We start from the raw sequence: 15,766 nt of genomic DNA, 5'->3' as shown, positions 1-15,766 counted from the left end.
GGTGTGTACTCCGTTAACATCGCATGACTTCAACAGTCTTTGGGATTTCTCCTTTACTTTCCTCAAGTGGGACTGCAGAAATCCTAGTCCCCCATCAAGAACTTGAACTCTATGGTGTAAAGAGAAGCATGGAACGGTTTCCTCCAAGCCGGAAACTGATCTAATGGGTTTTCCCAGAGCAATGAGCAATAAGACACATGGTACAAGCTCATCTCACATATATCCAAATTCCTTTCCCCAATTGCCTGGCCCAGACTTACTTAATTTTGGCATGAACATAACACTTGGGTCACTGTCTCGTTAAGTGTCCTCCTCTCTGCTGATCCACAGAGGATATGAGTGTGTTACAACCCCTGCAAGAGCCTCTTGAGTCTCAAAATCAACCTTCAGCACCTCGTACTTTTAGCTCTGGAGGTTGTGCTTCAACCTCTGGTGTATTGAGGAGGTGGACGCTGTCATGTGAGACCAGGCTTGTCCTGAATTTCAATTGCTGTGCCCGACGATGCTTGGGATCAGCTTTTTTGACCAGAAGAAGTAGGTAACCCACTGCTGAGAGTGTGTTACAGGTCTCCCTTTGTGCCCAATCCACTGAGGGTATGAATCTATCCGCTACATGAGCACTCACACGTTCTCCATTTGGGTTTGTAGTTTTGAATATATCTTGTTCTTCATTCACGCTCCTTCGGTGATTATCTTCTAGTTTGTGAATGTCTCTTGTCTTTCATTCTTGCAATTGTACGTCATAAAAAGTATTCAAATGTCCACCTAATAAAGATGGCTTTTAATCATCTTGAATCATTTTTAAGACTGTCCTTATCTTTTTGCATTGCCAGCTCCACCACCTCCAACAAACGGGCCCCCTCCAAGTGGTAAGTCTTTTCTCAGCTGTCCTTTCAATAATGGTCTTCTTCTTATGTTCTCCCTGCTGAGTTAAAGAGGCGCCCATAATTTCTCAGTGCAGTTACTGGGCTCCTCTCTCCAGCATACACACCCGAATTGCCGTGAAATGGCATAACCCGCAGAGGTAAATGTTGTTGCCAAAACTATAATACTTATGTGCAAATAATATACAATTTTAGGAAAAGGAAAATATCCGCTTTGTAACTTTCCTAAAACCACAGGAGCCAACTTCATAACTAGAAAAGAACCCCAAATTTCAAGAGCTGGGTGAAAATTAATTTCCCTCTGTTTTTCCAAGGACCATTAGTGAGACTGGTGAATGGACAGAACGGGTGTTCCGGTCGCGTTGAAGTCCGTTACAATGGAAGATGGGGAACAGTCTGTGATGATGCCTGGGACATAAATGATGCAGAGGTTGTGTGCAGACAGCTTGGGTGTGGCCAGGCCATTGAGGCCCCCAGGAATGCCCGGTTTGGTGAAGGCTCTGGAAGTGTTCTCTTGGATGACGTGCAGTGCAGAGGGAACGAATCCTCTCTGTGGCAGTGCTCGCACCAGGGTTGGGGCACACATAACTGTGCTCACCATGAGGATGCCAGTGTCATCTGCTCAGGTACTCGCATTTGTAATATTTTTACCTGAAATGTATTTTAGAGGAATAACATCCAAATCTCCAAGTGGGAAACTCACCATCAGAAATTGGTCCTGAGCCATCTGAGGGCAGGAGTGTGTGTGTGTGTGTGTGTTGTGTGGCTTCACTGAAGTCATGTTGCCAAGTAGGCAGATGGAGCTCAGTTCGCCCAGTGATCCATACAAAGACCTGGGAGGATGGTGTGTACTCCGTTAACATTGCATGACTTCAACAGTCTTTGGGATTTCTCCTTTACTTTCCTCAAGTGGGACTGCAGAAATCCTAGTCCCCCATCAAGAACTTGAACTCTATGGTGTAAAGAGAAGCATGGAACGGTTTCCTCCAAGCTGGAAACTGATCTAATGGGTTTTCCCAGAGCAATGAGCAATAAGACACATGGTACAAGCTCATCTCACATATATCCAAATTCCTTTCCCCAATTGCCTGGCCCAGACTTACTTAATTTTGGCATGAACATAACACTTGGGTCACTGTCTCGTTAAGTGTCCTCCTCTCTGCTGATCCACAGAGGATATGAGTGTGTTACAACCCCTGCAAGAGCCTCTTGAGTCTCAAAATCAACCTTCAGCACCTCGTACTTTTAGCTCTGGAGGTTGTGCTTCAACCTCTGGTGTATTGAGGAGGTGGACGCTGTCATGTGAGACCAGGCTTGTCCTGAATTTCAATTGCTGTGCCCGACGATGCTTGGGATCAGCTTTTTTGACCAGAAGAAGTAGGTAACCCACTGCTGAGAGTGTGTTACAGGTCTCCCTTTGTGCCCAATCCACTGGGGGTATGAATCTATCCGCTACATGAGCACTCACACGTTCTCCATTTGGGTTTGTAGTTTTGAATATATCTTGTTCTTCATTCACGCTCCTTCGGTGATTATCTTCTAGTTTGTGAATGTCTCTTGTCTTTCATTCTTGCAATTGTACGTCATAAAAAGTATTCAAATGTCCACCTAATAAAGATGGCTTTTAATCATCTTGAATCATTTTTAAGACTGTCCTTATCTTTTTGCATTGCCAGCTCCACCACCTCCAACAAACGGGCCCCCTCCAAGTGGTAAGTCTTTTCTCAGCTGTCCTTTCAATAATGGTCTTCTTCTTATGTTCTCCCTGCTGAGTTAAAGAGGCGCCCATAATTTCTCAGTGCAGTTACTGGGCTCCTCTCTCCAGCATACACACCCGAATTGCCGTGAAATGGCATAACCCGCAGAGGTAAATGTTGTTGCCAAAACTATAATACTTATGTGCAAATAATATACAATTTTAGGAAAAGGAAAATATCCGCTTTGTAACTTTCCTAAAACCACAGGAGCCAACTTCATAACTAGAAAAGAACCCCAAATTTCAAGAGCTGGGTGAAAATTAATTTCCCTCTGTTTTTCCAAGGACCATTAGTGAGACTGGTGAATGGACAGAACGGGTGTTCCGGTCGCGTTGAAGTCCGTTACAATGGAAGATGGGGAACAGTCTGTGATGATGCCTGGGACATGTCTGATGCAGAGGTTGTGTGCAGACAGCTTGGGTGTGGCCAGGCCATTGAGGCCCCCAGGAATGCCCGGTTTGGTGAAGGCTCTGGAAGTGTTCTCTTGGATGACGTGCAGTGCAGAGGGAACGAATCCTCTCTGTGGCAGTGCTCGCACCAGGGTTGGGGCACACATAACTGTGCTCACCATGAGGATGCCAGTGTCATCTGCTCAGGTACTCGCATTTGTAATATTTTTACCTGAAATGTATTTTAGAGGAATAACATCCAAATCTCCAAGTGGGAAACTCACCATCAGAAATTGGTCCTGAGCCATCTGAGGGCAGGAGTGTGTGTGTGTGTGTGTGTTGTGTGGCTTCACTGAAGTCATGTTGCCAAGTAGGCAGATGGAGCTCAGTTCGCCCAGTGATCCATACAAAGACCTGGGAGGATGGTGTGTACTCCGTTAACATTGCATGACTTCAACAGTCTTTGGGATTTCTCCTTTACTTTCCTCAAGTGGGACTGCAGAAATCCTAGTCCCCCATCAAGAACTTGAACTCTATGGTGTAAAGAGAAGCATGGAAAGGTTTCCTCCAAGCCGGAAACTGATCTAATGGGTTTTCCCAGAGCAATGAGCAATAAGACACATGGTACAAGCTCATCTCACATATATCCAAATTCCTTTCCCCAATTGCCTGGCCCAGACTTACTTAATTTTGGCATGAACATAACACTTGGGTCACTGTCTCGTTAAGTGTCCTCCTCTCTGCTGATCCACAGAGGATATGAGTGTGTTACAACCCCTGCAAGAGCCTCTTGAGTCTCAAAATCAACCTTCAGCACCTCGTACTTTTAGCTCTGGAGGTTGTGCTTCAACCTCTGGTGTATTGAGGAGGTGGACGCTGTCATGTGAGACCAGGCTTGTCCTGAATTTCAATTGCTGTGCCCGACGATGCTTGGGATCAGCTTTTTTGACCAGAAGAAGTAGGTAACCCACTGCTGAGAGTGTGTTACAGGTCTCCCTTTGTGCCCAATCCACTGGGGGTATGAATCTATCCGCTACATGAGCACTCACACGTTCTCCATTTGGGTTTGTAGTTTTGAATATATCTTGTTCTTCATTCACGCTCCTTCGGTGATTATCTTCTAGTTTGTGAATGTCTCTTGTCTTTCATTCTTGCAATTGTACGTCATAAAAAGTATTCAAATGTCCACCTAATAAAGATGGCTTTTAATCATCTTGAATCATTTTTAAGACTGTCCTTATCTTTTTGCATTGCCAGCTCCACCACCTCCAACAAACGGGCCCCCTCCAAGTGGTAAGTCTTTTCTCAGCTGTCCTTTCAATAATGGTCTTCTTCTTATGTTCTCCCTCCTGAGTTAAAGAGGCGCCCATAATTTCTCAGTGCAGTTACTGGGCTCCTCTCTCCAGCATACACACCCGAATTGCCGTGAAATGGCATAACCCGCAGAGGTAAATGTTGTTGCCAAAACTATAATACTTATGTGCAAATAATATACAATTTTAGGAAAAGGAAAATATCCGCTTTGTAACTTTCCTAAAACCACAGGAGCCAACTTCATAACTAGAAAAGAACCCCAAATTTCAAGAGCTGGGTGAAAATTAATTTCCCTCTGTTTTTCCAAGGACCATTAGTGAGACTGGTGAATGGACAGAACGGGTGTTCCGGTCGCGTTGAAGTCCGTTACAATGGAAGATGGGGAACAGTCTGTGATGATGCCTGGGACATGTCTGATGCAGAGGTTGTGTGCAGACAGCTTGGGTGTGGCCAGGCCATTGAGGCCCCCAGGAATGCCCGGTTTGGTGAAGGCTCTGGAAGTGTTCTCTTGGATGACGTGCAGTGCAGAGGGAACGAATCCTCTCTGTGGCAGTGCTCGCACCAGGGTTGGGGCACACATAACTGTGCTCACCATGAGGATGCCAGTGTCATCTGCTCAGGTACTCGCATTTGTAATATTTTTACCTGAAATGTATTTTAGAGGAATAACATCCAAATCTCCAAGTGGGAAACTCACCATCAGAAATTGGTCCTGAGCCATCTGAGGGCAGGAGTGTGTGTGTGTGTGTGTGTTGTGTGGCTTCACTGAAGTCATGTTGCCAAGTAGGCAGATGGAGCTCAGTTCGCCCAGTGATCCATACAAAGACCTGGGAGGATGGTGTGTACTCCGTTAACATTGCATGACTTCAACAGTCTTTGGGATTTCTCCTTTACTTTCCTCAAGTGGGACTGCAGAAATCCTAGTCCCCCATCAAGAACTTGAACTCTATGGTGTAAAGAGAAGCATGGAAAGGTTTCCTCCAAGCCGGAAACTGATCTAATGGGTTTTCCCAGAGCAATGAGCAATAAGACACATGGTACAAGCTCATCTCACATATATCCAAATTCCTTTCCCCAATTGCCTGGCCCAGACTTACTTAATTTTGGCATGAACATAACACTTGGGTCACTGTCTCGTTAAGTGTCCTCCTCTCTGCTGATCCACAGAGGATATGAGTGTGTTACAACCCCTGCAAGAGCCTCTTGAGTCTCAAAATCAACCTTCAGCACCTCGTACTTTTAGCTCTGGAGGTTGTGCTTCAACCTCTGGTGTATTGAGGAGGTGGACGCTGTCATGTGAGACCAGGCTTGTCCTGAATTTCAATTGCTGTGCCCGACGATGCTTGGGATCAGCTTTTTTGACCAGAAGAAGTAGGTAACCCACTGCTGAGAGTGTGTTACAGGTCTCCCTTTGTGCCCAATCCACTGAGGGTATGAATCTATCCGCTACATGAGCACTCACACGTTCTCCATTTGGGTTTGTAGTTTTGAATATATCTTGTTCTTCATTCACGCTCCTTCGGTGATTATCTTCTAGTTTGTGAATGTCTCTTGTCTTTCATTCTTGCAATTGTACGTCATAAAAAGTATTCAAATGTCCACCTAATAAAGATGGCTTTTAATCATCTTGAATCATTTTTAAGACTGTCCTTATCTTTTTGCATTGCCAGCTCCACCACCTCCAACAAACGGGCCCCCTCCAAGTGGTAAGTCTTTTCTCAGCTGTCCTTTCAATAATGGTCTTCTTCTTATGTTCTCCCTGCTGAGTTAAAGAGGCGCCCATAATTTCTCAGTGCAGTTACTGGGCTCCTCTCTCCAGCATACACACCCGAATTGCCGTGAAATGGCAGAAACCCACAGAGGTAAATGTTGTTGCCAAAACTATAATACTTATGTGCAAATAATATACAATTTTAGGAAAAGGAAAATATCCGCTTTGTAACTTTCCTAAAACCACAGGAGCCAACTTCATAACTAGAAAAGAACCCCAAATTTCAAGAGCTGGGTGAAAATTAATTTCCCTCTGTTTTTCCAAGGACCATTAGTGAGACTGGTGAATGGACAGAACGGGTGTTCCGGTCGCGTTGAAGTCCGTTACAATGGAAGATGGGGAACAGTCTGTGATGATGACTGGGACATGTCTGATGCAGAGGTTGTGTGCAGACAGCTTGGGTGTGGCCAGGCCATTGAGGCCCCCAGGAATGCCCGGTTTGGTGAAGGCTCTGGAAGTGTTCTCTTGGATGACGTGCAGTGCAGAGGGAACGAATCCTCTCTGTGGCAGTGCTCGCACCAGGGTTGGGGCACACATAACTGTGCTCACCATGAGGATGCCAGTGTCATCTGCTCAGGTACTCGCATTTGTATTATTTTTACCTGAAATGTATTTTAGAGGAATAACATCCAAACCTCCAAGTGGGAAACTCACCATCAGAAATTGGTCCTGAGCCATCTGAGGGCAAGAGTGTGTGTGTGTGTGTGTGTGTGTGGCTTCACTGAAGTCATGTTGCCAAGTAGGCAGATGGAGCTCAGTTGCCCAGTGATCCATACAAAGACCTGGGAGGATGGTGTGTACTCCGTTAACATCGCATGACTTCAACAGTCTTTGGGATTTCTCCTTTACTTTCCTCAAGTGGGACTGCAGAAATCCTAGTCCTCCATCAAGAACTTGAACTCTATGGTGTAAAGAGAAGCATGGAAAGGTTTCCTCCAAGCCAGAAACTGATCTAATGGGTTTTCCCAGAGCAATGAGCAATAAGACACATGGTACAAGCTCATCTCACATATATCCAAATTCCTTTCCCCAATTGCCTGGCCCAGACTTACTTAATTTTGGCATGAACATAACACTTGGGTCACTGTCTCGTTAAGTGTCCTCCTCTCTGCCGATCCACAGAGGATATGAGTGTGTTACAACCCCTGCAAGAGCCTCTTGAGTCTCAAAATCAACCTTCAGCACCTCGTACTTTTAGCTCTGGAGGTTGTGCTTCAACCTCTGGTGTATTGAGGAGGTGGACGCTGTCATGTGAGACCAGGCTTGTCCTGAATTTCAATTGCTGTGCCCGACGATGCTTGGGATCAGCTTTTTTGACCAGAAGAAGTAGGTAACCCACTGCTGAGAGTGTGTTACAGGTCTCCCTTTGTGCCCAATCCACTGAGGGTATGAATCTATCCGCTACATGAGCACTCACACGTTCTCCATTTGGGTTTGTAGTTTTGAATATATCTTGTTCTTCATTCACGCTCCTTCGGTGATTATCTTCTAGTTTGTGAATGTCTCTTGTCTTTCATTCTTGCAATTGTACGTCATAAAAAGTATTCAAATGTCCACCTAATAAAGATGGCTTTTAATCACCTTGAATCATTTTTAAGACTGTCCTTATCTTTTTGCATTGCCAGCTCCACCACCTCCAACAAACGGGCCCCCTCCAAGTGGTGAGTCTTTTCTCAGCCGTGCTTTCAATAATGGTCTTCTTCTTATGTTCTCCCTGTTGAGTTAAAGAGGCGCCCATAATTTCTCAGTGCAGTAACTGGGCTCCTCTCTCCGGTACACACACCCCAATTGCTGTGAAATGGCAGAAACCTGCAGAGGGAAATGTAAACTGTTCTAAAGCGATTTCACTTCTTTGTCTGACATTGGTAGATAATTAGCCTGCTGGTGGTGGTCCCCATCACATTTTTTAAATTCACTTTCTCGTGTCCTAGCATCGTGGATGGTGTTAAGAGACATGTGCCTGACACTGCTTCAGATATTAAAGTTATAGCCAATCTAGTACTGCTACTCAACTGATGCTTTATTTTCTCTCATGACTTTTCTCAGCCCCTGTACATTCCAAAGCATCCGGAGACATAGGGATTTAGTCGCACATATTTATTATAATAATGCAGTGGTTGAAATGTTTCAAATCATATCTGAGAATGGGGGCTGATTCTAGAACCATTAACCATGCAGAGTGGAAGTTCCATGGAGGAATAGCCCAAAGAGGACATTGGGACACCATAGTCACACTGAGATCAACCAATTTAGGCCAGGCTTATCAGTATGACGTTACACTCATGACTATGTGCGCCTCAGCATGAATACAGTTGGAGAGTCTGGCCAGGAATGCTCATATGCTGAAGTACTGATACCACATAACTTGTGATTAAGAAGTTAATTGCATATGCCTGTCACTTGGGATTTCCATGTTGTTGCAAAAAGAGAGTCCTGAGTCTTAAAATCAAGCTGCAGAACTCATGCTTTTAGCTCTGGAGGTCGTGTTTCAATCCGTGGTATATTGGCCAGGAGGATGCTGTCACATAAGAGCAGTCTTGTCCAGCATTTGAATTGCTGTGGCTTCAGATGCTTGGAATGAGCTTGCTTTGACAAGAAGAAGTATGTAACCCACTGGTGAGGGTGTGTTACAGGTCTCCCTCTGTGCCCAATCCACTGAGGATATGAATCTGTCTGCTACATTAGCACTAACACGTTCTCCATTTGGGTTTGTAGTTTTGAATATATTTTGTCCTTCATTCACGCTCCTTCAGTGATTATCTTCTAGTTTGTGAATGTCTCTTGTCTTTCATTCTTGCAATTGTACGTCATAAAAAGTATTCAAATGTCCACCTAAAAAGATGGCTTTTAATCATCTTGAATCATTTTTAAGACTGTCCTTATCTTTTTGCATTGCCAGCTCCATCACCTCCAACAAACGGGCCCCCTCCAAGTGGTGAGTCTTTTCTCAGCCGTGCTTTCAATAATGGTCGTCTTCTTATGTTCTCCCTCCTGAGTTAAAGAGGCGCCCATAATTTCTCAGTGCAGTTACTGGGCTCCTCTCTCCAGTATACACACCCGAATTGCCGTGAAATGGCAGAAACCCGCAGAGGTAAATGTTGTTGCCAAAACTATAATACTTATGTGCAAATAATATACAATTTTAGGAAAAGGAAAATATCCGCTTTGTAACTTTCCTAAAACCACAGGAGCCAACTTCATAACTAGAAAAGAACCCCAAATTTCAAGAGCTGGGTGAAAATTAATTTCCCTCTGTTTTTCCAAGGACCATTAGTGAGACTGGTGAATGGACAGAACGGGTGTTCCGGTCGCGTTGAAGTCCGTTACAATGGAAGATGGGGAACAGTCTGTGATGATGACTGGGACATGTCTGATGCAGAGGTTGTGTGCAGACAGCTTGGGTGTGGCCAGGCCATTGAGGCCCCCAGGAATGCCCGGTTTGGTGAAGGCTCTGGAAGTGTTCTCTTGGATGACGTGCAGTGCAGAGGGAACGAATCCTCTGTGTGGCAGTGCTCGCACCAGGGTTGGGGCACACATAACTGTGCTCACCATGAGGATGCCAGTGTCATCTGCTCAGGTACTCGCATTTGTATTATTTTTACCTGAAATGTATTCTAGAGGAATAACATCCAAACCTCCAAGTGGGAAACTCATCCTTATAGGCGATTCCAGGGGCAACTACAGGGAAGGAAGTACATTGCAACGTGACTGCAATGTGCCCTGGGTACCATGTTGCCCAATAGTCCATACAGAGGCCTGTGAGCTCCAGTAATCTCTGCTTCCCTAAAATCCTGTGTGCTCCGAAGGGTTTGGAGTTGAACCGTTGGTTCTTCTGCAAGGGGGAATTAAACTGCAAGAAACAAAGAAGAACCTTTTGGTTCTTTTCTTCTTCTAGGCCCCCATCACATTGTTCTCCCCACAGCAGCAAATGATTTAGCTCATTGTAATAGAATATCTGAGATGTAATTTTACTTTATTTTTTCTAGTAGCTCAATGTTTATTGAAATGTCTCTTTTGTAAAATATTTAATTTTGCCTTTTGTTTTCTTTCTTTGTTTACCAGCTTCTTCACCTACCACACAGGAGTCCATTACTACATGTAAGTTTGTATTCCAATTTAAAGAGTTACCTATTATTTCAGAGGGCACGTACTGGATTCCTGTCTCCACTGCTTTAGAAACATACCTGCATTCCAATGGAAAGAGCAGATATCTGCAGAAGTAAAGCCATTTTCTTCTTCTCTGGCTTTCATACTATTTTGACGGTAGAGAATTATTCCATAGTTGGCTCCTTTTTTTGTCCTCCTTAGCCCTTTTCTACAACTATAGGGTGTTTTGCACTAGTGTGCCACTACATAAATTACTACTGGCGAAAATTCCTAGTTTAGATGAGCTGCACCAATGCAACATGTGCTTTGTACCAAATGGTCTCACCCCAGGTTTGAAACTAGGCCTAAATCATATTCCAGTGTTGTTTTCCCAGCATTATGTGAACAGGCAGTGGTGGATTTAGAGGTAGTGGGGTCCTGTGCTCAGCTTTATTTTTGGGGCCCCCGCAACACAACCCAGCCAAGAAAAAGAACATTCTCTCTTATCTCCTCTGCCCCTCTGTTTTTCATTCTTTTTTTCTTCCTCCTCCTTCTCTATTATAAGTAATAGACAACAAAAACAATCAAGGTACCTTACTTTATTTTCATTTTCTTCCTAACTTTATTTTCACAGACCACTTGAAAAGTGTTGAGGGTCTCAGCGAACCACTTAATGATCTTTCCAAATATTGTTTGTACCATTATTTACTATTGTAAAGTGCTTTGGAGAAGACCGCTTTATAAAAAAAAAACATCATAACCTTTCCTCAGTCCACCTGAATGGAGTTCTCGGACCATAGTTTGAGAACTTCTGGTCTAGATGAAATTTGCATTATCCTAACGTGAAAAATGTGTAAATATAAAAAGTATAGAAGATGCATGAATGGAAAAATAAAAGTTAACTTCCTCTGAAGAAACTTACTCAATTTGAAAAAAAATATTTATTCAGATAGCTTTTTTTCCACACTTTTTCTTTACAAAATCATCAATTAAGTCATCATAAGTAATATTTTGTAAAGAGGCACTTTCAGTTGTCAATATTGCTGAACTTGTCAAATGTTCCCGACTCATCGTATTTCGCAAATAATTTTGAACTCAGTTTAATACAGAAAAAGAACGTTCACCAGAAGCATTTGTGATAGTTATTGTTTTAAATATTTTCAGAATGGATTCTACATTTGGAAAGATTGCCTGCAAACCATCACGTGCAAGTCTGCACAAATCAACTGGTGATCTTGAAGCATAGACCTCATCATAAAATGAACGAAATGTTTCAGTTCATCTTCAGGAAGATTTATGTCTATGTCCTCCCGGTAGAATTCACTTAATTTCTTACTGTAGTGGCTTTTAGCATTTTTGTCCATACTTCTGTTAAAAAACACGCAAAATAAGTCAACAGTTTTCTTTAGAGATTCACTTCTACTCTGCAATTGCACTATTATTGTGTCACAAATAACATTGACTGTCTCAACGATTATCTTCTCTTTCCCTTTTAAATGGATTTCATTGTCTCTAAGATCATCAAAAAATAACTTCCTGGGTTTTTTACGTTTCTCCTCAGATATATCAGAGGAACCTATATTTTCTGTTAACGTTAGTGCCTCTGCTTCCATCGAGCTATAGTCATTTCGAACTTCTATGACAAAACTTGTAACTGAGGCTAACAATTGTGAAGCATTCAATAAATTTGTATCAACCTTTTGCAGCGATTTACTGATGTCATTAATTCTTTGAAGTAAACAGTTCCACAAAAGAGTGAAAACAGCAATATCGTACTTTTCAAACTTTTCTGCAAAGGATTTTGCTTCAGTTTTTGCAGATGGTTTTTCAGAATTTGATGTGGCCCCATGCTGGCTGGCCCGGAGAAGCAGGCAGAGACCCGCGTGCACTGAACACCCACCTGAAGGTGTGTGTGGGGGGGTGGGGGGTGGGCACAGTTCCATCGGCGGCCACCTGAGCGCCCTACTGCCTCCACGCGCTCATCTCTGCTCACCTTCCCCGGCCGGCCCCCCTGCCTGCGGGCGCTGCACCGGCTCCTGCGGCCAGCCCCATTCCCTGGCCATGCTCCCCCCCGCCATCATTGGGGGGGTTGGGAGAATGCCAGGGCATGGTATGTTTTGCGGTAAATCCACCCCTGTCAACAGGCACATGCATGTCGCTGGGAATTGTCATGTTAAGTAATGGCTGAGGCAGAACCAGTGAGGAAAGGGCAGAGAAACAGAGCACAGACCTTGCATGGAACCCATCAGACACAGGCTAGGGTTGTGTTTTATTAACTCCTGACAAGCAAATTGTGGGTTAGGAAAAGATCTTCCCTGTTCCTTCCCTGCCAGACTGAAATCAGTCATTTGGGTGTGTATATTGGTGACAAGACTGAAATGCTGTACCTGTCTTTTTTATTTATCTGTGACTGTTATGTGCACCTAAGGCCAGATACACTCCTATGGCCATAGTAGCATCTGTATGCACCTTTCTGGGCACATGGAGGGGAGGCTGCCACAGAGAGTAAATCAGCGCATCACACGTCTAGCTTGGTTCAGCCCTCACTTGGGCTGTCACTTCTAATTTTGAGGCTGCATCAGCTGGCTCCAGGTTCCTCGCAGAGAGGGGTTTGCATGACTTTGCCCACACACCAGACAGATTGACCATGACTCCAGAGAGTGAAAAGAGCATAATTCATGTTGCACAAAATGTAAAATAATGGGATTTCCCAAACTATTGTGATTTAATAATTAATAATAATGTAAATAAAGGCATGATTTGGATGCAGATGCAAAGTTCTGATAAGCTAGTGTAACCCACAGACCTCCTTGGTGATTGTTCTCTCTAGTAGCACGAAGACCACTTGGAGATGATTGAGTTTGCTCTACAACCTTAGCTAAGGGCTGTGTGGCTTTTAGCTCATGCAGTGGAGGTTCATGCTCTAGAGGTCCAGGTTCAATCCCGCCCACCGATGACTGGGGTCTGTCGGTGTTGCAAGTAGGGGCTCGTCCGGGATTTCAACTGGAAAGACTCCGAAGCTCAGGACGCACTTCCTCAGCTAGGGAAAGTATGTAACCCACACACCACCTGGGTGTGGTTCTCTGTCCCCTCTAGTGGCACTGAGACCACTTAGAGATTTATGAGTCTGTTCTACAGCCTTAGCTAAGGGTCATGTGGCTTTTAGCTCATGCACTTAGCTCTAGAGGTCCCAGGTTCGATCCCACCTGCTGGTAACGAGGGTCTCTTGGTCTTACATTAGCACTCCAACCTAATGTGATGCCTTTCTTCAGATGTGAAAAACTTTTACCCAGTTTGTACAATAGTGTGACAGCTACTAAAGTGGAGCTTTTATTTTCTTTCATGTATCTGGCCAGTTCCTGCATCAACAGGTATTTCTTAGTTGGGTTCAGTATAATTATCAGAATCTTTCAACTCTCATTTGACAGTGAGGGGCTGCTTCTTCAGCCCTTAACCAAGCTGAAAAGGATTTGTCCTTCATTGGTCCCATTAAAGATAATCCCCTCCTCATACAAATACACCTGCTTGAGAGAAATGACTTTAGTCTACTCACCTAAGTGAGTGCTGCTCAACATGAGTAAGGGTTTCAGAGGCAGATAACTGTTAAACTGGCATAACACTGCTTGTGTTTATCAAATCAGTGGCAAATCCCCATTGCTTTCAATATCTGTGTGTGGGTTAGTAGTAATGTTGAAGCTCTGTGTTAGTATAGTTTAGTAGAAAATAATTCAATTAAATAAAAAAAATCAGCCTTGCAATCTTAATAATATCACAATATCCACCTACAATCAATGAAGTCATGCTTTTAAAGAGGCTCAACCGTGACCAATAATGCAAAATTTAAGAAATAATATTATTTATAAGATTATTGAAATAGAACATTACTGCCCACACAAATTACATGCAACAGTTATATTTTGAGGAGTCTATTCATACCAGCTTGCAAATCACTTCAGGCATCAATTCTCCAGGAAAAAGGAGTCACTCGCCTACATTTTCCTGGTATTTCAAATCATCCAGGGCCTTTTTTAAAAGTGTGCAGGTAATTTTGCACCTAATTTGGCATCCTGTTACCAAAATTGTATGTGCATACTGTGTTGTTTTGATTACAGTTGTCCTCCTTGTGGACTTCTGGCTGGATGTGATGTGTAAGTGTGGTCATTTTTCCTGGTACAGAAGTGAGTACACAAATTAGACCGCACATAAAGTAGTTCCATATTTTTATCGAGCTACGGGCTTCAGATGTTTTCAGATGCAACCTTAGTTTGTCCTCCTTTAGTGAGAAGAACAAGGAAGTAAAAGAAGTCTCTAAACCTACATACTCTAGAATACTATAATTCAAATCAATGAAAGAAGAAAGATTCCTTGGGTCCGATGTATCAAAACTAATGGATTTTGAATCCTCACAACAAAACTATTTCTGAAAAACCTAGTGATCAACATTTATTTTCAGAAGTTATTCACTGAAATATTTCATTACATTTCATTTTGAACACGAGACACTCCCTCTCATTCTAGATCTCCCACCCTCATATCCAAGATGGAGTTTAACCAGCTACACATGCAACAGTGAGATAGCAGGGCTCACTCAGCACCTCCTACTATTTTAGGACAAACACATGTTAAGTGTGCCGGTCCACAGAGCAAGAGCACCACCCTGTTACAAGGGGTTCTTAGTTATAGGTGGAGAACTGGTAGTGGAATGAATATAACTTAGTGAAGAGTGAAGCCTTGGGGAAAAACAAAAACAGAGTAAACTCTACTCAGAATAGAAACATGAAATCTAAATCTTTTAACCAACACCCCACTCTATTCATTCTTTTCCTCAACTTTCTGACAGCCGCTGCAGATTACACGACACCAGAAACAGATAGCTCCTCTTCATCCACTTTCACGCCAGGGACCACTGGGGCAATATCTACCCCACAACCACTGACTACAGCTAATGAAGGTAAGGGAAATTCAAGTGTGAAAATAATCTAAGAAAAATGCTAGAATAAGTTATACTGTTAAATAAATAGGCAGGACCAGATGCCATTCAGTCAAGCTTTCTAAAGTAGCTCAGCTGTGACCAAAAATGCAAAATTTTAGAAATTATTCTCTCCAAGTATAATTTTTACTTTTCTTTAATTGCTTTTTAATTAGTGACTGTTTATAGTACTGAGAATTCTTTATTTTTTTATTGTTCCGCATTAATACATACTGGCTACAGAACCCCAGGACAATCTGGCAAAACATTTAAATAATTTCTGGTATGTACTTTAAAATATCTAGAAATGTCTTTCTGCTAGATTTTTTTTTTTTTTTTTTTTGCAGCCTTCTTTCTTAACTTCTGCAGTCTTTTGGGTTTCTGCCACTTCCCAAATGACTACTGTGTCACCAGTCCTCCAGAAATGGAGCCAAGTGTCTTCTCATTCTATCTCTTTTCTATCACTCCCTACCTAAATTTTGAATGTTCCTCTTTGAACTCACTAAATCAAGTGATATTACCAGAGGACTAAACAAAGGAAGATACACAACTGATCTTCAAAAGATTATAGATATAATGTGAGAAACAACATTCTA

At 43.0% G+C, this 15,766-nt stretch overlaps 1 protein-coding gene across 1 annotated transcript in view; it reads left to right on the top strand.

Moving 5' to 3' along the window:
• The window catches only part of DMBT1 (deleted in malignant brain tumors 1), a 223,784-nt gene that overhangs the window by 184,739 nt on the left and 23,279 nt on the right, over positions 1 to 15,766 (top strand). The window contains 6 exon segments of the mRNA XM_075131155.1: positions 1,208 to 1,522; positions 2,935 to 3,249; positions 4,662 to 4,976; positions 6,390 to 6,704; positions 9,390 to 9,692; positions 15,042 to 15,152. Coding sequence (XP_074987256.1) covers positions 1,208 to 1,522; positions 2,935 to 3,249; positions 4,662 to 4,976; positions 6,390 to 6,704; positions 9,390 to 9,692; positions 15,042 to 15,152 — 1,674 coding nt within the window.

This window comes from Caretta caretta, chromosome 7 (assembly GCF_965140235.1).
Source record: "Caretta caretta isolate rCarCar2 chromosome 7, rCarCar1.hap1, whole genome shotgun sequence".
NCBI lineage: Eukaryota > Metazoa > Chordata > Testudines > Cheloniidae > Caretta > Caretta caretta.
The sequence above is the reverse complement of the archived record's forward strand: the minus strand, read 5'-3'. Positions and strand labels throughout refer to the sequence as shown.